This window comes from Rhagoletis zephyria, unplaced genomic scaffold, assembly GCF_001687245.7.
Source record: "Rhagoletis zephyria isolate East Lansing unplaced genomic scaffold, Rhagoletis_zephyria_1.1 Rzeph_scaffold_00531, whole genome shotgun sequence".
In the NCBI taxonomy this organism is placed as follows: Eukaryota; Metazoa; Arthropoda; class Insecta; order Diptera; family Tephritidae; genus Rhagoletis; species Rhagoletis zephyria.
Genome location: NW_016157615.1, coordinates 166,013 through 189,650, shown reverse-complemented (window position 1 = coordinate 189,650; position 23,638 = coordinate 166,013). Strand labels below are relative to the sequence as shown.

General features: G+C 34.6%; 1 protein-coding gene across 1 annotated transcript in view; it reads right to left on the bottom strand.

The window, feature by feature from the left end:
• The window catches only part of LOC108360166 (sodium- and chloride-dependent GABA transporter 1-like), a 178,149-nt gene that overhangs the window by 39,399 nt on the left and 115,112 nt on the right, over window positions 1-23,638 (bottom strand). Inside the window, exon 3 of the mRNA XM_017612348.1 lies at window positions 16,800-16,901. Within this exon, the coding sequence (XP_017467837.1) occupies window positions 16,800-16,901 (102 nt within the window). The remainder of the gene's footprint in view (window positions 1-16,799; window positions 16,902-23,638) is intronic.

Sequence of the window (23,638 nt, the reverse complement as noted above, 5' to 3'; positions counted from 1 at the left end):
ACTTATCGTAAAGATAGAGATGCTGATAAAACAAATTGTCATAGAGGAGGTGGGGTTTTAATTGCTGTTCATCGATCATTTCGCTCCTCTGCTGTTCAGCTTGAAAATAATGACTCCCTTCTTGACCAGCTTTGCGTTTGTATCTATGGTAATCATGGCAAAATATTTGTTTGTGTCTCTTATATTCCGCCAGCTAGTACAGATTCTCTATACTTTGATCATGTGAATAACATTTTCAACCTTTGCGAAAATAATGAGGAGTGTCATTTTTGTGTTCTAGGTGACTTTAATTTGAATAAAATTGTGTGGTCCAATTTTCTAGGTAATGGCATCCTAATACCTACGAATGTTAATAACTCCCTGAAATTAATTTCATTGATGGTCTGTTCAGTATCAGCCTTGTCCAAATAAATTCGTTTTTCAATCAGCTTAATAATATACTTGATCTAATTTTTGTTGATCAAAATTTGACTTTTCATCTTACTGAATGTGCTCTCCCCATCAGTAAATCTGACATGCACCACGTCCCTCTATCTCTTTCTCTAAAGTCTATCGAATTTGTTTCAGTGTCCAATAATATAAACACGGCTTTTAATTTTCGGGATGCCGATTTTGACTCCCTAAGTTCGAAAATTCTTGAAGTAGATTGGAAATAAATTTTTCCGTCAAAAAACGTCGCACAGTGTTTTGATGCATTCTTGCTGAAAATCTACGAAATTCTAAGTGTTGGTCTTTCATTTCAACGTCGCACAGTGTTTTGATGCATTCTTGCTGAAAATCTACGAAATTCTTAGTGTTGGTCTTTCATTTCTACCTGCAAGAATTCATAAATTACCCTACTAGAGATTTAAAAAGATTAAAGAATCTGAGGAATAAATATTTTAATCTATTCAAAGCCACCAATGATGTATCTTTAAAAGAACAGTATATTCATTATATGACTAGTTTTAATGTTCTGGACAAATTTCTATATAAGCAATATATTTCCCGATATGAAGTTGAGTTAAAAGAAAACCCTAAAGCTTTTTGGAAATATATTCGATCTAAAAAAGGCTGCTCTAATATTCCTACTTGCGTGGCGTTCAATGGAATGCAATCTGAGTGCCTATTGGACTCCGTGAATCTCTTTGCGGATTTTTTTAAATCTAACTTTGTCGTTGACACTACCCCCCATAGTAGTTTTTCTGCGATTGACATCTCACAAACTGTTGACTTTGGGTCTCTTGCCGTCACAAAGTTGGATGTTATTAATGGCATCTCCGCACTACAAACTTCAATGAAATGTGATATAGACGGACTTTCTTCATACCTACTCAAGAAATGCTGTTCATCGTTTTGTGTGCCGTTGAAATACATTTTCAATCTTTCTTTATCTCAAGGTATCTTTATTGATCGTTGGAAAGTTGCGTCGATTACGCCAATTTTTAAATCAGGCAACAAAACCGATGTGACGAATTACAGACCTATTTCTAAACTTTCTAACTGCTCAAAACTATTTGAAAAAATTGTCAAAGAGAAATTATTCTTTGCTATTAAAGAAATAATTGACCCGCATCAACATGGTTTTGTCTGTGGTCGTTCTACAGTCACGAATCTCGCTTCTTTTTCTCAGTTTTGTATCTCATCGCCAAAAGTGAATCGCAAGTTGATGTAATCTACACAGATTTCTCAAAGGCCTTCGATACTGTTACTCATAGTATCCTACTCCATAAGCTGGAACGGTTAGGGTTCCACTCAACATTTTTAAGCTGGGTTAGTTCGTACCTCTCCAATAGAATCTCTCATGTTGAAATTGAAAACACTAAGTCTTACTCGTTTATCGCCACGTCTGGGGTTCCACAGGGTAGTATCCTTGGCCCAATTCTTTTTCTTCTCTTTATTAATGACATTGGATCTTATTTAAAGCACTCAAAGTTTTTACTCTATGCTGACGACTTAAAAATTTTTAGACGCATTACTTGTTTGTCGGATGTTCCGTCTTTACAAGACGATCTCAATAACCTGGCTAATTGGAGTACTAGAAATAAGTTACCTCTCAATATTAAGAAATGTTTTCATATGACTATTTCTAAAAACCAAAACTTCATTAGGTCAACATATTCTCTTTTTGATGCTAGCCTGTCTACTGTTCGTGAATTTGTGGATCTTGGAGTGATGTTTGACTCGGGGTTTACCTTTGTTAATCACATTAACTATATTATCCCTAAAGCCTATTCTAACCTAGCCTTTCTTCGCCGCTATGGAAGGGACTTTAAAGATCCGTATACCCGGAAAATTTTATTTAATTCTTTAGTACGATCAAAATTGGAATATGCTTCCTTAATCTGGAATCCGATCTACTCATCTCATTCCTATAGAATTGAAAGAGTGCAGCGGAGCTTTATTCGTTTTGCTCTCAAACCACTTAATTTCACTGCTCCTTTGATAGCCTATTGTGCCCGCTGTATGCTAATAGGGATGAAGTCACTTGAATCGAGAAGATCCATTCATTCGCTGATGTTTGTTTACGATATCATTTCTGGTCTTATTGATTGCCCGGAGCTACTTGAGCTGATAAGCTTCAATGTTCCGCAACGAACACTACGCTTTCACTATCCGTTTCATGTCAAGCTAATCAAAGCCAATTACCATTATTTTGATCCCATTGCTAGAGCTCTCATTGAATTCAATCGAATATTTAGTAGCCTTGATCTAGATTTTGCACTCCCGAGATCTCGTTTTGGCTCAATGATTGAATCCCTATATTCTTAGTTATACATTTTTAGTTAAGTTAAACTTGTGAATCTAGTCTGTAAGGTTTATATAATCATAGACTCAATAAATGAAATGAAATGAAAATGAAATGAAATGAAATCAGTACATTTTGGGGGTTTTCTGTTTTGAAAAACTACGCAGGACAGNTGGAAAAGTTTATTTAATTCTTTAGTACGATCAAAATTGGAATATGCTTCCTTAATCTGGAATCCGATCTACTCATCTCATTCCTATAGAATTGAAAGAGTGCAGCGGAGCTTTATTCGTTTTGCTCTCAAACCACTTAATTTCACTGCTCCTTTGCCACCCTATTGTGCCCGCTGTATGCTAATAGGGATGAAGTCACTTGAATCGAGAAGATCCATTCATTCGCTGATGTTTGTTTACGATATCATTTCTGGTCTTATTGATTGCCCGGAGCTACTTGAGCTGATAAGCTTCAATGTTCCGCAACGAACACTACGCTTTCACTATCCGTTTCATGTCAAGCTAATCAAAGCCAATTACCATTATTTTGATCCCATTGCTAGAGCTCTCATTGAATTCAATCGAATATTTAGTAGCCTTGATCTAGATTTTGCACTCCCGAGATCTCGTTTTGGCTCAATGATTGAATCCCTATATTCTTAGTTATACATTTTTAGTTAAGTTAAACTTGTGAATCTAGTCTGTAAGGTTTATATAATCATAGACTCAATAAATGAAATGAAATGAAAATGAAATGAAATGAAATCAGTACATTTTGGGGGTTTTCTGTTTTGAAAAACTACGCAGGACAGACCCTTAAATAACAGTACGGTCCTGCAAAAAACAGAACGGATGGTCACCGTACCTATACTGCTAGGTAGGTACTCACCCCATCGAAAGCAAATAACTAGGTTAAAATATATTTTTTCCTGCAATAGCTGCCTGTGGTGTCTCCAGGGTACACATCAGAACACACTGGAGACTGCTACTTCGATTTCTGCGGCATATCCAGCGTACACTGGAAATTGCAATAGGCACAAAATTATGTTGTGAAGTAAGTTATGCCTTAGTAGGTTGCCTTCAAACTTATTGTTGACAACTAAAAAGGATCGCACAGCCCTTCCTGACCGAAACTCTTCTTTAAAGACTTATGTGCCGTGTAACGTCAACCTGGTACATATCGCCGTACACATAAGAACATGATAAAATTTTTAAAAATCTAATCGCGGCTCCTTTCTTATCTTTTTTGCAGAAAACTCTGAAGGCGTAAGAAAGAAACCAACCTCCAACTCAAATTGAGACTGATTTTTTTTTCTAAACAAAAAACTGATTGCTCAAAAAATAAATACATACATAGCACGAGGACAAATATCCGAAACAAAAACAAATTAGTAACCGTGCAAAACAAAAAAGACTATTCTTGTTGGCATTACCCGGTGACCTGATCATATAAAAGTGGCAAATTGGAGGAAAAAAATAAAGTATTTGAAACAAAAAATAATAGGCGCACTGACAACAAGAATAAATGAAATAAATGGGGGAATTAACGCTCTCCTCAAACAGATTAGATTTTCATTGAAAATAATGGGTTGGGTTTAGAAGCTCGATTAGCACGAATAGAGTGTAGCAGCGCAATCCGTGATCAAGACCTTACCAGGATTGACAGCAGGCTAGGCAGTGAAGAAGCATCAAATAATGCAACAAGGGAGTTAAGTCGCGAACACCCGTGCGCCAATGTCCGAACAGGACCCTAAGGAATCGGCAGGACCAGGTATCATCAATTGAAAGACTTCCAAAACAACATAGACTCTAGAACATGGAAGCAAAGAGAAGAAGAGGCTCAGCAGGTAAGTTTTATATTTCAGCGCATGATAGACCAGCTCATTTCATATAAAGGGCGCAGCCGGAGAAAAGCAATACAGGATGGTAGTGGACTTTAAACCTTTAAATGCAGTCAAGATACCTGATACCTATCCCATCCCTGACATCCATGGAACATTAGCCAGCCTCGCCACGCTTAATACTTCACTAGAATGATTTTAATTAAGTGATTAGATACAGTCAACCCCGGTTAAGTGCCACGAACAAAGACCAAAGATGACATTTTTTGTGGTACTTAAGCGGGGATTGCACTTAAAAGAATCCCGCTGAAGTACCACATGGTACTTACGTTAAGTTGGCAAAGGAATATGTATCCTTTAAAAAGATGAAAATTTATACATTTTTCAATAAAGTTTTAATAGTTAAAAACAAAAATGATGTGCAATTCCTTAATAATGTTAAATTTCAATGAAAAACAAAACCATAAAAAAGGGAAATTATGCATTATATGCAAGCAATATGCGATTACATATTTTTAAATTGAATTTTGATTAACTTGTACATATGCATATGTGTCAAATGGTAAAGGACGATTATTGATACAAGTTGTGTGATAGATTAATCGATTTTTCATGTTGCCATATTGTGAGAAATTACATAAAAATTGTTGAGGTGGTACATACGAGGGAAAATTTGTTAGTAATTTTTAGAAGAAAGTGTTGCGCGAATTGCATCTGTATGTGTGGTCGGAATGAGAGAACAAGTATATGTGAGTACTCACGAATGTGGACCCCATGGCTGCCAACTTCCCTAAAAGCACCAAAACTTGGGACAAATCAAAACATCATACATACTTATGTGTATAAAAAGATTTTCGTATCCAGAATAAAATTCACTAAATAAGCACTGAACATGGCGGGAAAGGTATTCTAATAGTATTATATAGTTTTCGAATATTTTTAGCAAAGTGAAGTGTATGTATGTATATACATTTTGATTAAATCAAATGTGTGTATTTAATTTGACAGCACTTGTGCAAATGCTTTATTTGTTTTTTTTTTTTTAATTGCAGGTATGGACATAAAAGTGCAAATAAGTTTTGCATTGACTACATTTTACAAGCTCCAACGAGCTCAACAGTCACGAAAACGAAGGCGACATTCTTATGACCAATTTTTATACTTTATTTAATGCCACACTGGTTATAAAACCATTATCTATTATCTAATTTTGTTTTTGTTAAAAAACTGATGGTTTTTTATAAACATATCGAGCCCTAACCGCCAAAATAACGTAAGCGACACTTTTTTCAAAATTTTCTTTTTGATACAAAAATATTTCTAGAGCATCTAGATGCATTTCTGCATCAAAAAGAACATTTTGAAAAAAATGTCTCTTACGTTATTTTGGCGGTTAGGGCTCGATATGATCTCTAATTTTATCAAATAAAGTTTAACTGCTAAATTATAAAATAAACTTTTTTTCATAAGAGTTTACAGAATTTAAATAATTTAGCACGATTCTAGCCATTTTTGTTTATTAATCTGGCGGGATGGCAGAAACAGAAATGGCAACACTGGTGGTGCGTACCGACTTGCGCATATTAGCTGCTTTGTAATTCACTTTTGCATTGTCAGCGTTCAGTTGGTTGCAAATTTTCAAATTGAGGGGTTGTTCTTGCGCAGATAATTTTTCGTTAGAAATTTGCTTGGAAANAATTTAGCACGATTCTAGCCATTTTTGTTTATTAATCTGGCGGGATGGCAGAAACAGAAATGGCAACACTGGTGGTGCGTACCGACTTGCGCATATTAGCTGCTTTGTAATTCACTTTTGCATTGTCAGCGTTCAGTTGGTTGCAAATTTTCAAATTGAGGGGTTGTTCTTGCGCAGATAATTTTTCGTTAGAAATTTGCTTGGAAAAAAGGACAATCATGCGCAAAACAACCTTTTTATATGACGGTTTTCTACCGACTGAGCCTATTAGAGAGTCGTCTCTTATTTAAGAACACATGCGCAAGCAAGATCGTTAACACGTTATTGTTCGCCAGTATGAATTAGCACATACTGTTTTTTACATATGTATAATCAATTTAAACTTTAAATTAATAAAAAAAAAATTAAGTTGGTCGGCATTTCACGAAGTTGAATTATTTTTAATAAATAGACTACAAATATAGTTACAAATTGTTCCTCTATAAACAAAGAGGTGAATATAATAGCCTTTGGCAATATACATTGCATAAAATGGGTTAATACACGTACAAGGCTATTGCTTACCATTTCGGTTTTAAATTTTTACCCCGCATCAAGCACCGTTTGTAGGGCGGTTCACGAGAATGCTCGCAAAAAATCAAAACATTTTGAATTTCAGCGAGCATGCTCGTCGTTTGTAGCGTGGTTTGCGAACATCGCATTGGAAACAAAAAAAAACAACCTCATTTTGTGTTGATGCTTGCAGTGTGCAAATCGCGGATAAATGCATCCAGCCATATGCGTTAATTGAATTTTTGAAAAATGAGGCTAAATTACTATATGTATGTACATACATAAAAGTAAAATATAAATAAATTTAAGTAACACATACATAAAAAAACGTAAGTCATAAGTATTTCAATTGCATCATCCGCGTCTTTCCTTTCCATGTTTACGCTTTGAGTACAAAATCACTTATGAGCCGCCCGCCGTCTGTAGCAAATGACAGCGAGCATGTTGGCGCATATGTGCGCGCAGATGTTCGTCGTGTGTAGCCAGTTTAAAGGAAATAGAAGTTCTCTTTCATACAAATTCTCTTCAAGAATGTGCTGGATTCCGAATTCGCAACGAGGGTAGAATGCATTGATTAACGAAGGCTCTGATATGCTGGCTGGAGAATAGCCAAGTTGTCGTGTCGACGACCATCCTCCTACCCATTCATTACAGAACGTGAAGCAAGATTCGTTCTCCAATTATTTAAGAATTTTTACCCAAGCCCAACGTTGAAATGACCGCTACCCATTATTCTATGGTGCACTGAGAAAAAGGGTTAGTTTCGACAACTAAAGATATTTAGTTTCCGAATTTTGACAATACTTGGGAACTGTTACCAAGGATTGGGAACTATTACCATGGATTGGTAATTATAACTAAATATATTAAAGCTTCTGATATTCATCTACATAGGTTGTAACAAATCGTTAATTTAGTTGAAGGGTTTGGTAAGTAATAATCAATATTTCTTTGAAGCATATTTCTACAAATTCCATTCAACTTAACGTATGGTTCATAAAAGGATGTTATTAAGCTCTGCTAATGCAGATAAGCTTTCTTTCAACACATGGTTTAGTCATAGTTACCAAATCTTAGTTGAGGAAAAAATTCATGCTTGTGAGACGGGCTGCCAACTTGGCTCAAACCGTGCCATTTTTGACCCTATTTTACTTCAAATAGCCCTTAATTTTTCAATTTGACACAAAATGCACTTTTGAAAAATAGTAATATTTCAATACATTTTTGTGAAATCCTTTGCGTATACTTCTTTTTCTTAACTAAAATTTTGTAATTTCTATAGTGTATAGAACTGGTGTATCTTACTTTGGCATTGGACTTTTGTTTTAGAAATGTGTTTCTAATTTTAATGCTAAATGGGAAGAATTAAAAATAATGGCCCCTTTTTTGGCACTTTTATTTTTTCTATTTGGCACATTTTGGGACTTTTTTCCCTCAATATGGCACTTCATAGCTAAGTATAGTTGGCAGCCCTGCTTGTGAGCTACCCCCAGTGTTGCCGCGCCGTCTCAAGAAAATTTATCACTGACCAAGCCAAAAATGTATCCAATTGTATCCAATTTTCGTTGTTTACGTATACATCTCATAATTTGTAAGAAAACCAAAAATTTTCAAGAAAAAGACATAATTTAACCCATCCTAAGGACTTGGAATACAAGTATATATATTTTTATTAATAAAATTAAACATTTTTAATTTCAATTTATAAAGTACATTTTTTGTGCATAAGTATTTTGCAAAGTAGTATAATAACTAGCAAGTACACTCTAAAAAAGCATGTAAAACTACTACTGAAAAGTATATATTTTTCAACAAGAATCAGTATAAATATACGTATAAGATGTTTAGTATTTGATTTTGAACTTGAGGTCTTTAAAATATACTCATAAATACACATATATAGAATGCTTAAAATTGCAAAAATTTTCAAATTAAAAATACATTTTCTACTAATAACAAACATTACTATACTTTAAACATTTTATGTGTAATTTTGATCTTTGCGGCAAATTTGGTATGTAAAAGTAAACAGGCAATATTTAATTTTATTACACGGCGTGCAAATTTGTACACATTATAAGAGGAAACTGGTTACCTCTCTTAATATGCGCAAATAAACAAAATTTTTTTAGAGTGTATTTAAAGTCTTTTTAGTAAAATTCATACAAATTTCCTTACATAAATAAAATTTAGTTTTTTTAAGTGTATTTTAATCTTAATTGAAATCCTCTTTCTTTTTAAATTAACAAATGAAAATATGTAATATGAAAGAGATTACTGCAGAAAGAGTATAATTTATTATATATATATGTATATTAAGATCTTGCTTACAGCATCCTTTTGAGCTAATTAAAACAATTGCGCTTATTACCTATTTTGGTGAGATCTCTTCATATGTTCATTACTTCGTTCACAAAAATTAAAATGCTTTAATTTCACGCTTAAGTAGCGATTTTTAATACATTTAAAAAACGTAATGCTTTCTACCATCTTTAATGAAAATCGGTTTTTGAACGAAAAATACTTTATAGAATATCTATATAAAATTTTGGCCTATTTAAAAAAGTATCCATATTTATACTGATCGGAAAAAATAAGTATCCCGCAAAAATTAGTCTAAAAATGTATCCAATTGGATCTATTTAGATCCAAACGGCATCCCTGGCCACCCCTAAAGAATTCTGAGCGCGCTCTGAGCACATTTGTGTTTCACATGAACCAACAAACAAGATCACGCAATCGGAAAAGAATGAAAAAAGTAAATTTCTGAGTGTTTTTGACATCTGCCTAAAAATGAAAACAAACAAAGAAAACGAAAAAGGCGCGGTGATTGAGTGCGATTATATTTGTATTTATTATAAAATATAAAAAGTGAAACTTCATGACAATAAGCAAAAAAAGTTCATAAAACATGGTTATAATCAGGGTTGTTGCGAATATTTTTCCGAAATAAAAGTCCTTTCCGTATAATAAACAAACCGCCTGCCCAAATTAATCAAATTTGGGATCATATGAAAGAGGACTGAAATAGCTTTTAAACAAAAATAGCGAACGACCTCTATTTATATATTTTTTATAATTAAATACTAAAGAAATGCATATAACTGACACAAGATTTGTTTTATGGTAATTAATTAACATTTTTTGTTGAAATATTTTTCAATATGTGGCTTTCTTCGTGTAGACATTTCAGTTTTAAAGATATTTAAACCCTCTTTCATTTGATACCAAACTTGTTTAATTTGGATAAGCGGTTTGTTTATTATCCGGAAAGAACTTTTATTTCGGAATAATATTCGCAACAACCCTGGTTTAAATGATTGTGAGTATTTTACAATCGCATATTATCGGCACCGGTCGGACTTTCAATGCCAATGTTCTGACCACAAATGTGCACCCACTTTTTAAGCAAATTTACGTCTCTTGGCAAATCAAACTTGTTCCTCTCACAAAGCACTTCATATTATGTCATAAATTTGTAATAAATCAAAATGTATAATTAAAATCGCTGCAGAAAACACATAAAATCGCTAAAATATCACTCCGAAGAGGTAGAAGACGATGTAAACAGAACCAAAAAATATCAAAAACGCTACGAAAACTTTTTTCTGAAAATCGATTACAAATACAACGATGGCGGATTACGTGATCTGTAGTCGTTGGTTCATGTTGTGTTTCATATACGAAGAGCGCTAGCTGAGCCATGCACACTAGTGTTGCCGTTTTAGCCCTTTGGTGGCTAGATTCAGCTACCACATTCTTTTTTTGGAGCCACATAGAGCCGTTATTAAATACATACATAACGGCATCGGGCGTTGGTCTTGACGTATATAGAATTAATGCGTTAGAGAGATAAATATACAAGCTAAAACTTTTTTGTTAATTAACGATGCATTTTACTAATCAGCCTAATCGTGAGTTTCGCCAGAATTTTTTTCACCCACCCGTAGTGAATACATGGAAACGAAAAGTGAAAAGGTGACTCGGTTCGAGAAAATGAAACTCATGTTAAAGCTGAAGATGTCGGAAGCTAAAGCAGATATTTAAAAACAGATTACGCTATTTGAAAGACCTTGATTAGTTTAGTACGACAGCATTACTAACGTAATTTGCACCAAATTACCGAAAACATTTTAGTCAGTTACTCGGAAACTAAAGAAGATATCCAAAAAGCTGTTAACAAAAAATCGAAATATCTTATTTTAAAATATATAACTGCATCTTTAACTAAAAACTGTCAAATGACGCTTACGGAAATTTCCCATTCAAGAGACGATATTTGAAAGTTACTGGCATAATTTCGAGCCTGTATGTAAATTTTCGACAAAAGTTAAGAAGTATATTCATATGCTGAAAAGATATTTTCGCAGATTCACAATTTATTTAAAGTATATCATCAGCCCTGTTTCCAATTCCAATTGTGAATAAATCGCTCCCATAATTTAATTTGTGCATTCAATATATTTCACAATTAACTTAAATACTAAATTATAAACGACTTCGACACAGTAAAATAAAAAATGTGTATGTATTAATAAAATAAATATTCTAAATACATTTATATTTCGGTTAAACCTGAGATGTTCAAGCACACTGAAATATTTTTCTATCCATTTCTCTAGTGCTAAGATAATTTTCACCACCTTGGATTGCTGCACAACACCCTTATTGCCGAAAAAGCGTTGCTTGCAACACTAGTCCTTTATGGGGACCAAATTTGGTGAAAAAAATAGCTAAGTTTGTTTACTGGATATACTGAGGCACACACTTTTCTTTCTCTATCTAGCGCTGTGACCGACTTGCTATAGCTTAAAGTGCCCGCACTCACCGACGTTAACGTGGCAGCTGACACGATCAAACTTATGAGAGCGCCATGTAAATGCATGATTCAATAATACAAGGGTAGATAATTATTGACAGCCGCGGTTTGACACTCCCTTACAAAAGGTTGCATTTACGAAGGACAGAGAAAGGTGAAGAACGCAATCCCTTGTTGCGAAAATGGTAGTAGAAAAGTACGCAAGGTGGGCAATTAGTAGTGAAATTCCTTTTGTAAATTCTTATGTATTTGCAGGAAATCTGGCATTTTAAACGAAATATTGAACGAAATATTTATACATCTACATGAATTACGTAATTTATGTGCTATTTAGCTGTATAAAAATTGCAAAAGGACTCAAAATTAAAATAAAACTACTATGAGATTTATGTAAACATCCAATTTAAAAACAAGTTATGTTTTCATCAGTTAAATGTGCTTCACATGCATATACAAATAAACATATTGCACAAAAGCTTATACTTCTATTTCACAGCAAAGCTACACTTTTTCCAAGTAAATTTGCAAAGAAACAACACGGTGCCACTGCTAAGGGAGCGGTGCGAGAGAGACAACTGTCAGTTTATCGAACCTTGTATTAGGTTCATTCCTTATCTTTTTGGACTAAAATCTGAAAAGTGTCAAAATGCCAGAGCGTAAGCAAAATGCGCTTTCTAAAAGAGAATAACAGGAAAAGTAAAGGAACGCAAAAAACCAAATTTTTAGTCCAAAGAATGGCAACAACAAAACTAACGTCAAATAAGAACAGAAATGTATGTACAAAACACATTCACACAAGCACAAGCACAATAAACACTTGCTATATCAATTATTTTTTGCCTCCTTCCAATTTCAATTCATTTCTTTTACTTCTTAGATTATTCTCACTTTTAGCGTATTCTTTAATTTCCGTTAATTTAAATTCAGTTGAGTTTGACACTTTTCAGGATTTTGCCAGAAAAAATTCTTCTGACTAAATCTGACTACTTCGGACTGATGAGAGTCGCTCTCACTGACTGTTGCTCTCTCATTTTTGCTGTCATTTCCGAGTTAAGGAACGCTTTTTGGACTAAATCTGACTACTTCGGACTTTTTCTGACTATTTCTGGGAGATAAGGAACGCTCCTATTATTGAATCCTGATGTAAATGAAAATTCACCATAGTGTACGTGCGACGGTTACGCATGACATGTACTGCTTCTCTCTCTCTCTCTCTATCAACAGTAAATTTTATACGTTGATACGTCAAACAGACACGACATACGTACACGTCAGTGAGTGTGGGCACTTTTACTGAGCGCTCTGTGACCACATGCGTGTTTCACCAATCTACGAACAGCGGTAGCGCAGCAATGATTTCCACGCACCCAGTCTCATTCATTGAATCGTTCTTATGCAATTGTCGGCATACTAACATATTCAAACGATTCAATAAGTGGGTCTGTGTGCATTGCTCAGCTGGCGCTCTTCGTATGTGAAACACACATGTGCTCAGAGAGCGCTCAACATTCGTTAGGGGTGGCTCCAGCGTTGCCGAAAACTTCCGCTCAAAAATCGTAAATTTAAAAAAAAAATCGTAATTTCGGCCAAAAAACGTCAGATTTTTATTTATTATACTTTTTTAATAATAAAAAATAAAAACAAAATTACAAAAAACACGACAACGCGTTATATATCCATTGTGAGTTCCCATTGCATATGGGTTAATACAAGTAATTTTTGAGCAAGAAAAAAACCGACTTCCTGATGTAAAAATTTGAGATTACCGTAATTTCTTCATTATCAAATGAGCGCATCTAAACCGAATTAGTACGGGATCACCTCTGAGGTACCACCTTTTCTTTAAGAAAGAAGTATAGAAATCGCTTAACGTGGTCCAAAGGTATGCGATAACATTCATATATAAACAAAATAATCAGCCTTATCATGAGTTTCATTTTCTCCGAACTGGTTCACTTTTCACTTTTCGTTTCCATGTTTTTACTATGGGCGGATGAAAAATTTTCGGGTGAATGTTTTTTCGTGCGAAACTCAGGATAATGCAGAATAATATCCCGACGAATTGATAGCTTTCTCCTTTTTTGAATTCGGTTAAAAAGTTAATTTGTAATTGATAACAACAACTTAAAATTACAATTTAAAACACAACTGCTTTTAAATTGTTTAATTCTACTAGTTTGAGGTTTCTTAAAAGATTTTGATCTGGTTTCAAAGTGTAACGGGAGTATTTGTTAACTGATAGATTATCTTAATTGACAAAAATTGTCTCTCCTATTTTTCTTTCTCTTTCAAATGAGTGTCAGCAGTGAAAATTTACGATTTGGTTAGAATTCTAGAACGAATTAAATTTAACTAAAAGCACGGTTGTAAATGCATGGTTGTATTTTGGACATGCTTTCCTTCAACAATTTTTGTTCATAAATACATACATATGTACTAAAATAAAAGATCGCCGTTTCGGGGGGAGACTTACCTTATTTTATCTGCATTAGCAGAGCTTAATACCATCCTTTTATGAACCATACGTTAAGTTGAATGGAATTTGTAGAAATATGCTTCAAAGAAATATTTATTAGTATTTATCAAACCTTTCAACTAAATTAACGATTTGGTACAACCTAGATTAATATTAGAAGCTTTAATATATTTAGTTATAATTACAAACCCATGGTAATAGGTCCGGGTTGACTTTAGTCGACATGTGTGTGTTTTAGCAAAACTATAACGAATTTTCTCATTAAACTTTACGGCGATGCTAAGAAACAGATATGTTTACATAAATTCTCACTAGTATTTAAGTAATTTTTTGTTTAGATATTTTGCACTTCCATTAGCAAATTTTCATACAAAAAGTGCAGCTTTCACTTAATAATAATAATAATAATAATAATAGATTGGCGCTTACACATATGTTAGTGTTTGGCCGAGCTCATCCTCCGACTTGTGGCGTGCGCCTTGATATTGTCACACAAAGCGCAGGGACCTACAGTTTTACGACGGCTACGAACGGCGACTGTATTTTTATGAGAAGCTGTTTTTCATGGCAGAAATACACTCGGAGGTTTGCCATTGCCTGCCGACGGACGACCGCTGTTAAGAAGAAACCTTATTTCTATATTTTTTGCGATGTTGCGCTGACCAGGGTTTGAACCCGGGTGCTGCGGAGTGGAAGCGCGCACTGCTTACCACTACACCACAGCGGCCGACAGCGGCAGCTATCACTTGTACTTGCATAAATGCACGATCTTTTCAATGTTCACGTGTGATTTGTGTACATTAAATGTATTTTATTTTATTTTTTAACAATATAAAGCGCGTTAACCCATTTCACTACGCAGAAAGGTTTTCTCTGCAAAAGGTGTTCAGCCCCTTTTCTTCACAAAACAGAAAGAGAATTCTACTTTGTGAGGGTTATAATCCCTAAGCGTGGCCGAAGGCCGCCTACACAGAAAGGTGTTCTCTACAAAAGGTGTTCAGCCCCTTTTCTTCGCAAAACAGAAAGAGAATTCTACTTTGTGAGGGTTGTAATCCCTAAGCGTGGCCGAAGGCCGCCTACACAGAAAGGTGTTCTCTACAAAAGGTGTTCAGCCCCTTTTCTTCGCAAAACAGAAAGAGAATTCTACTTTGTGAGGGTTGTAATCCCTAAGCGTGGCCGAAGGCCGCCTACACAGAAAGGTGTTCTCAGCAAAAGGTGTTCAGCCCCTTTTCTTCGCAAAGCAGAAAGGAGAATTCTACTTAGTGAAAAAAAACCTTAAAAAGGGAAAATTTGGAATAAAAAATCGCCCGATTTATCTATTCACGCGCTTTTGGATGATAAAATTGATGCAATTTGCATCAACATATTTGGTGAATTTCCCAACTTTAACAACAAATTACTTAAAAACTATAAGAGTGCGCGGGTTTGGGTCTTCACTTTAATTTATTTTTTTTTCGTGTCGAATTTCACTAAAATTTTCCCATAGTTCCCAATCCTTGGTAACAGTTCCCAAATACTGTCGAAATTCGGGAACTAAATATCTTTAGTTGTCGGAACTAATCCTTTTTCTCAGTGTAGCTGAGTGTGCAAAGATGCTTGAATCAATTGGTTGCTGCCAAGACGGAACATAAAATGTACGACTTGTCTTATCTTAATTATGAAGTGAAGTGTAACGTGGTGCAAACGGGTTTATTTTATATGATCTATAAGCCTTATATAAGGCGCAAATTTTTTGGTGGGTAGTTACTCTCTCTTGCTTCCTGAACGCAAGGTTGGCGGCCCTCTGGTCATAGAGATGCGTTGGCTTGTGCGTGTTCGAAGTTAATACACTAAATTATTAGGGGTATTCTCGAAATCTTGCAAAGCCGTTGCACGTTGCACGTTGCATGGATTGCAACACATGCAAACACGCAACAACAAAATACATGGGAGACAACATTTCCGATCGCTGCAAATTATGCAACGTTTAAAGCCAGGCATATATTTTGTAAAAAAGCATAGCGATAAATGCGACCTTGTGCTAGCTGTTTTTTTGTTGGAATTTCTACACATTTCTATCGTTCCTCTCATTTCGCTCACTTAATTTTTTGCTGTATTTTGTTATTGTATTTGATACAGAATTCCACTGCTTGCTACCAATGGGGTGCTCTCGTACATACTCTTGCAAATTTGGAATAGTATTTTGGCTTTTCGTGGAATTCGTGCAACGTGCAAGACAACGAGAATACCCATATTCAGTATTATTTCGGCGGGAGAAGTGGGACGCCCGTCCGAGTCTGGGTTCGTTGAGCGTACCACAGCCTTTGACCAAACTCACCTCATAACCGCATAAAAACCAAATTAAAAAGGTGTCTTCATCATTTTCATCGCTTTTCTTCGAAACGAGATTAAAATGAAGCTGCCCCGATGACCACGAGTTCAGATATATTTATGTATGTTCAGATATAAATGAAAAAAAATGTGCCCTTATAAGTGAATCAGGGTGTAGAGTTTGAGAAAGGGAGTTTGCGCTAGGGAATAAAGGTATTTAGAAAAATGTGCCAAAAACTAAAATTTTTTATTGGACAGTATACTCACATAAATAATACTTATAGATACGAAAATACGCTTTTAATAAAAGTAAGATTAATTACTAAAATTTAGGTATTTTGGTTAACTCTAGTTTGGCAAGTTTTGCCTATCATTTATTCTTACCCGCTCTCATGGACATGAAGAAATAAAACACGGCCCACGCCAAAATTACTATATAGTAAACGTTCATCCAACACGACATTACAGCAGCAGCGTAACCAATACCTAAAATGAGAACGCGGAATTAGCAATATACGAAATAGATTAATCTATCGTAATATTTTTCAATAAAAACGCTTTGGTATTACAAGTGACGTGAGTTACAAGTAGCAATAGTTTTCTTCTAAACCAGTAATGGGTATTTCATATCACGCGTACAGCTTAACTGTATGCTTTTCACACGTATGTATATGCTCACACATTATTTTGTGGAACAAAAACGGAATTCAACCAACCAAGGCGAATTAATATAAGGTGATAGCAGGAGTACAAATACGAAAATTTACATGTATTTTGTTTTTGCTTTGGCGGCATAAACTGTCAAAATCTGTAAGCGTGTGTGTAGAAATTCAAAGAAATTTTTTCAGTTTGATAACAGAAGCCGTGCGGCGAAACACATACACAAAATCAGCTGAGCTAGAAACACCACCTTATATAAATTCGCCTTGCAACCAACGAATCAGTCTGCCATAAGCAGTGTTGCCTCGACGTCATGGGAAAATGTATCGTAAAAAATCTAAAATTGGATCAAAAATTTTTTTTAAGTATCAAGTTAGAAAAAAAAATGTAAAAAAATGCTATTTGGTTTTAGATCTTTGCTTTTTATTATTGTCAACAATGCAATAACTAAAAAATCATGTAATTTACATTCATACACATACATACCCTGTAGTGAAAAGCTGAACCAGTATGCACAAATTCCAGTTCATGAACTATTATTTAAGGATAAGTCATACCAGTTCGTTATGAACCATAATTATACCAGTTCCTCATAGAAAAAAGTAAACCAGTTGGTAGAAATTCTAGTAAGAAAACTGGTATTAAATGGAGAAGTCATACCAGATCGTCGTGGACTACAATTGTACCAGTTCTCCGCAGTGAAATGCCAAACCAGCCAGTATAAATACTAGTTCATTAATTTGTATGTGCCAAAGCGACGGCCTACCATTTCGGCGATTTCGAACAACTTATGCGATTAGCGACATCTGTCTTTGAATAGGCACAACCAAGACTAAAATGCGGTTAATTGCTTTCATCGCAAATGTCGGCTGTGGCGTCGATTCTGGTTCAGAGATCTCAGGTTCGAGTGCGCGTGGAGGTTGTTAAAGTAAAGTAAGTGAAATGATTTGAAATAATTATTTTAATTTAAATATAAAATAAAAACTGAACATAAATTTAGTTTGATTTGGAAAAAACCTAAATACTTAAATACCGTAAAAAATGAAAATAAATAATTTTTTCTTTTTAAAACAATAAATTTAAAAATTACACAAGGAATATAAATGAAAAAAAAAAAAAAAAAAAAATTAAAAAAGATTCGCACCCTGAGATTCGAACTCAGATTTCTTGATTTGGCGTGCCAAAGCTTTACTCTGTCGACCATTACCACTGTTGCAGCGCCGCGAGCAAAATGACATACTTATGCTTTTCACGGGGGATGAATAGGCACATTTCGCTCTAGTGCTTATACTTACGGCTTTATATCGGCATCAAAGTAACCGTCTTCAAAAGCAAACAAAATAAGCTGTTTTCATTTGACATTTTATAAGTTAACATAATGGAAAGTGATAAAAATCTAATTTTATTCGGCATTATAAAATCGTGGCAAAGAAAAAGATCGATTATTATTAATCAGCTTTTAAATACTGATGCGATTATTTGGAATTTGAGCGGAACAGCTGACCTCCAATTCACTTTGAGTGAGAGCGGTGTTTATACACTCTTTCTAACTGTCTGGAGAAATAAACTACCGATTTGAAATGGATTGTGAGCCAAAACACTTCGCTCTTTCAAAGCGAATTGAAATTCAGTTTATACATATGTTTTGAATCGCGGCGAAATGAATTAAAGCGACTTATGCATGCGTATAAACGTAGTATATAGTCAACTGGTATGATGCTTCTAGTATTTCTACTGGTAGTGTGCTGATGCAGGAGCGGACAATTGGCAATTCCTATGACACCGCCATGTTAAAAATACCAGTCGCTAACATTGAAAAAGGATACAACGTGAACTAGTTGGGCTGAACCGCAAACTAGTAGCATTCTGGTTCACAACTGGTAGCTTTCCCTGCAGGGTATGTATGTATTCACATAAAGACAATCTAACAAAATATAAATTATTGTTTGTAATCTTGTATAAAGACGAACAAAATATTATGTACAGATTTCACAGAAACTTTAATAAAAATAATTAAACCGGCACAAAAAAGGGGTGTGTGCCTTTAACCAGGCCGACTTACCGACATGTATTTCGGCCCATTGAATCCGATTCTGAGATCCGTTTGACTCGTACACTCTCAAAATTTCGAGTAAATTGCGAGTTTTTTGCCTTTTTTTAATTTCGCAATTAACTCGAAATTTAGGAGGTATACGAGTCAAACGCTCCTCAGATGGTGGGTCTGGTTAAAAGCACGCACCACTTTTTTTGTGTGCCGGTGTTATCGAATTATATGATACATTCCAAGTTAAACCCGTTGGAAATTATGTCAAAAAGTATACTTCTCTTTTCATACTGGATAAATTTTAAATCTGAAAATATACCTACGCTCTGCAGCCGCAGTGCTTTGTATGAGGCAAGTAAAGTAAAGTAAAAATTAATGCAGTCAGCTCATTATTCAATAGTCTCGTTAAAGCACTTTTTAAACTTATTTGACCACAAAATTTTCAATATTTTCGATCAAATTTTAAAAGCTGTTATAGCATACATATCTGTGTTCGTATGGAATAGTAGCTTATGTACAGTAGCTGGCTTTAGTACAATGCGGCATTCCCTTTATCCTTTGAACGACAAGGAATGTTTTGATGAGACTTAATAAGAATATTGACTTGCTAGTATCGGAACTGCACGTTTATTTGCCAAAAGTTCTTAAACGGTTCGGAGCCAGTGAGTCATTCGCAATCGTATGCTGCGAATGCCGCATTATACTACAGCCAGCTTTTCGACATTCGCTACTATTCCATATGAACACAGATATGAGGTGCGTTCGTTTAAAATCTCAGCAGAAACCAACCAACTGCCAAATTCCGGCGAAATGTCATCTGTTCGCTCACAAGAGAGAAATATCCAAAATAGTACGCGAACAGAAAATTTGCAGAAACTTGCAAGTTAGACGAACAGCTGATATAATTTTTATTTACATTCAAAAGTGTAAAATTTAAAACGTACGAAAAGTTATCACAAAGTGTTATACTGACACAGTTTATTGATTAAACATATAACTACTTATTTCTTACAAGTTTAATTAGTCGCATTTTGTAATTTTTACTTCCAAACCATCAAATTCTATTTTGTGATTTGCGTAAATGCCAACCAGCTGTTTTTGATCAGCTGTTTTCCTGTTGGCAAATTGCTGTTGGCAAAAATTTTTCCAGCAGAAACCAACAGCTTCCCCTCAAAATGAAATGTCACTTTGCTCTCTCAATTTCCCCTACTTTGCAAGTTTTTTGCGTACGCGAACGCAAAAACTTGTAAGTTTTGGTTAAACATGAACAATTAACAGCTACGCGAACGAACCTATGTATGCATATGTATACTTCCTCTTTGTGACGCTTCAAAGATCGTACTACGCGAAAATTTAAGTATCTCCTTTGAAGTATATGGATCAAAACGGCAACACTGGCCATAAGCTGCTGCCGAGGCATGTTGCGTTGTTTGCATGCTCTACAGGCGCATAGTTTATGTCGAAAATTGGGGTTGTCCTTGCGCTTTCCTGTAATGCTTTTTCTTTAATCTCTTGTGTATATTGTAAATTTGTTGTTTTAAAAAGAACAAAAAATTATTTCTCATAATTTTTTTATGGTGTTTTCCAAATCAAATTAAATTTATGTAAAAGTTTAATTTTATATTTTAATTGAAATAATTATTTAAATTAATTTACTTACTACAGTATATTTTGCTTTGCTGCGTCTATGCTTAAGTGCACATTTAAGATACCTACCCCAAAATGCGCATCAGAGGCATTATTTTTAACATTTATAAGGAAACTGCTCCGATAGATGCATTTAGCATACCTGCACATTGGCGATACCTGCTTTAAAAATTGTGCGACTAGTATCAATTATCAAAGAAAGTATTACGTTTACCTGAACTGGCGCTACAATTACCTAATTTTACAACTTTTTATTTATTTTGTTCAGCTCGCAGAACAACGAAAATGGTTATTAATTTATGTAATTTCTAATTTCTACGTGCTACATAAGTGCTTCTCCATTATTTGGTTTCATAGGGATTTGGATACCTTCCTCATTGAAGTAGTAAAGAAAATTCGCTTAAGTGCCTTTTTCGGTTAAGTGCACAAGTTTTTCATGCAAAGAAGGATGTGCAGCTAAGCAAAATATACTGTATACTTTAACAACCTCCACGCGCACTCCAACCTGAGATGTCAGAACCAGAATCGGTAGTGTTCGCTCACTTGACGCCACAGCCGGCATTTGAGATGAAAGCAATTAACCGCATTTTAGCTTTGGTTGTGCCTATTCAAAGACAGGTAGCGCTGATACTACTACTACTGATATACTGGCTGGTTTTGCATTTCACTGCGGAGAACTGGTATAACTTTTTTATCCTTAAATAATAGTTCATGAACTGGAATTTGTGCATACTGGTTCAGCTTTTCACTACAGGGCATGTGCGCACAACCTCCTCGTTTTAACTGAAGCCACGGTAAAATCTGATCAGGGTTGATAAGGAGAAGGCAGTGGCGGATACAGGGAAGGGACATGGGGCGATCGCCCCTCCCTCAGAGCTCGACAAAATTGCGCTTAAAATATATTACCTCAAATGAGAAATTTAAAAACAAATTAAAAAAAAAATTAATATTTTTTACTTTTAAATATTTGTTTAAAAAAGTACAGTATAATTTTCAACAAAAACCATATGAATCCAAGTCTGAATCTTTGTGGAACATTTGAAAAAACCAACAAACTTATGTAAAAATTTCGAACTTTTAAATTCGTTTTTTTTTTTTAATATTTTGGGCATGCAGTTTTGTAGCCCATTTAGTTTTATTGCAAGTTTAAAGTAACTGGGACTTACCCTTGACTTTTGGCATTTTTATTTTTGTCATTTTGCATGTCATTCGAAGCATTTTCGACGATTTTTTTTAATATGGAGAAAATGAGCAACACCTTTAAAAAAATTTTATGGTAAATCCGAATTGATTTTTTTTTAATTTTGCACAACACCTTCAACTGTGTAACCAGACATTTGTATGCGCATAAAAATTTTGAGGTTGGTCACATTTGCCTGGTTATCAGGTTATGGGGTTATATTTTTTACTCAGTTTACAACAATAAAAACACTACACAATAATAATTTTTAACCAGATATCCTGATAACCAGGCAATTATGAACCACCTCATTAATAACTAGAAAAATATACTAAATCTTTAAAATCTTTCCACAACCGTTCATTACCGTTCTTATTAATTTTTATTATAAGAGCGTATTTTGCGAAAACATCTGTATTCAACGGTTAAAATAAATTAATAAGTCCCGGCTTATTCGGTATTACCCCGATGTATTACACGATCAAAAAATGATGATGAAATATCCATAAATTGCCTAATGCATTAACATTAAAGCAATATATTAATTTCATATCAGGGGGATAACAGAAAAATGCGTAGAAAAGCGCTTGCATTGCCACGTTAGACTTTAGACCAAAACTGACGTAAGAAGAAAAAAATTCCAGGAAGAAATTTTTTGGCGCAGTTAGGTGTCTCCTGTTTAGGTGAACACAAAATTAAAATTTTTCCCCCAATTGCGATATGGGAAATGTCCGCCATCTTGGATTTCGTGTTGTTTCCGATTTGCGCACGAATTTTGCATTTCTCGCGAAAAAATGTAGAGAACAAATTTGTAGAGGATTCGATACCCTACAATTTTCATGTGCCTAAAATTTTTTTAAACAATTCTGTGTTCGTATGGAATAGTAGCTTATGTCGGCAAGCTGGCTTGAGTATAATGCGGCATTCCCTTCATTCTTTAAACGACAAACAATTTTTTGATTAGACTTAATAAGAATATTTACTTGCTAGTATCGGAAATATTTATGCACGTTTATTTGCCAAAAGTTTATCAACGGCTCGGCGCCAGTGAGCCATTCGCAATCGTGTGCTGGGAATGCCGCATTATACTAAAGCCAGCCTTTCGACATAAGCTACTATTCCATACGAACACAGAATTATTTATTGCTAATAATATGCAAAAAAGTTGCCAAAATTAGGTAAGTGGCGCGGTTTTGAGCAATTTCTATTTGAAAGAAGTGGCACATTTAAATGGCAAAGTTGTAGAGCACAACATTTCAAATAAACGCATTATTTATACAGGGTGTCCCAGAAGTAACGTGCCAAACTTTAGGGGAAGGTAGGTGGGGGGGTGCGCTCCCTGATAAACAAAAAATTTTCAGGTAAAAGTGTCACCGTTTTTGAAATATTTACATTTTTTCGAATTTAAAAAAAATCGTGCCTTTTCATGTGTTTTCTTTAACTGCAACTACAAACCGGGCAATACTTAGTAAATTTTTTATGTAAAATACTTCCAGATAGTTGCCTCTCCATACTCAAATGCAATGTAGTTAAAATATATTAAGGAACCATCATAAAATTAGGACTATTTCTGGATTTTTAACTTTTTTATATTTTCTTCCCCAACTTTGACTATCTCGAGTGTAAAAAATTGCTCATTTAATAAAGATTTCAGAAAGGTGCCACACTTACTGTTTTGAATAGAAAAAAAAA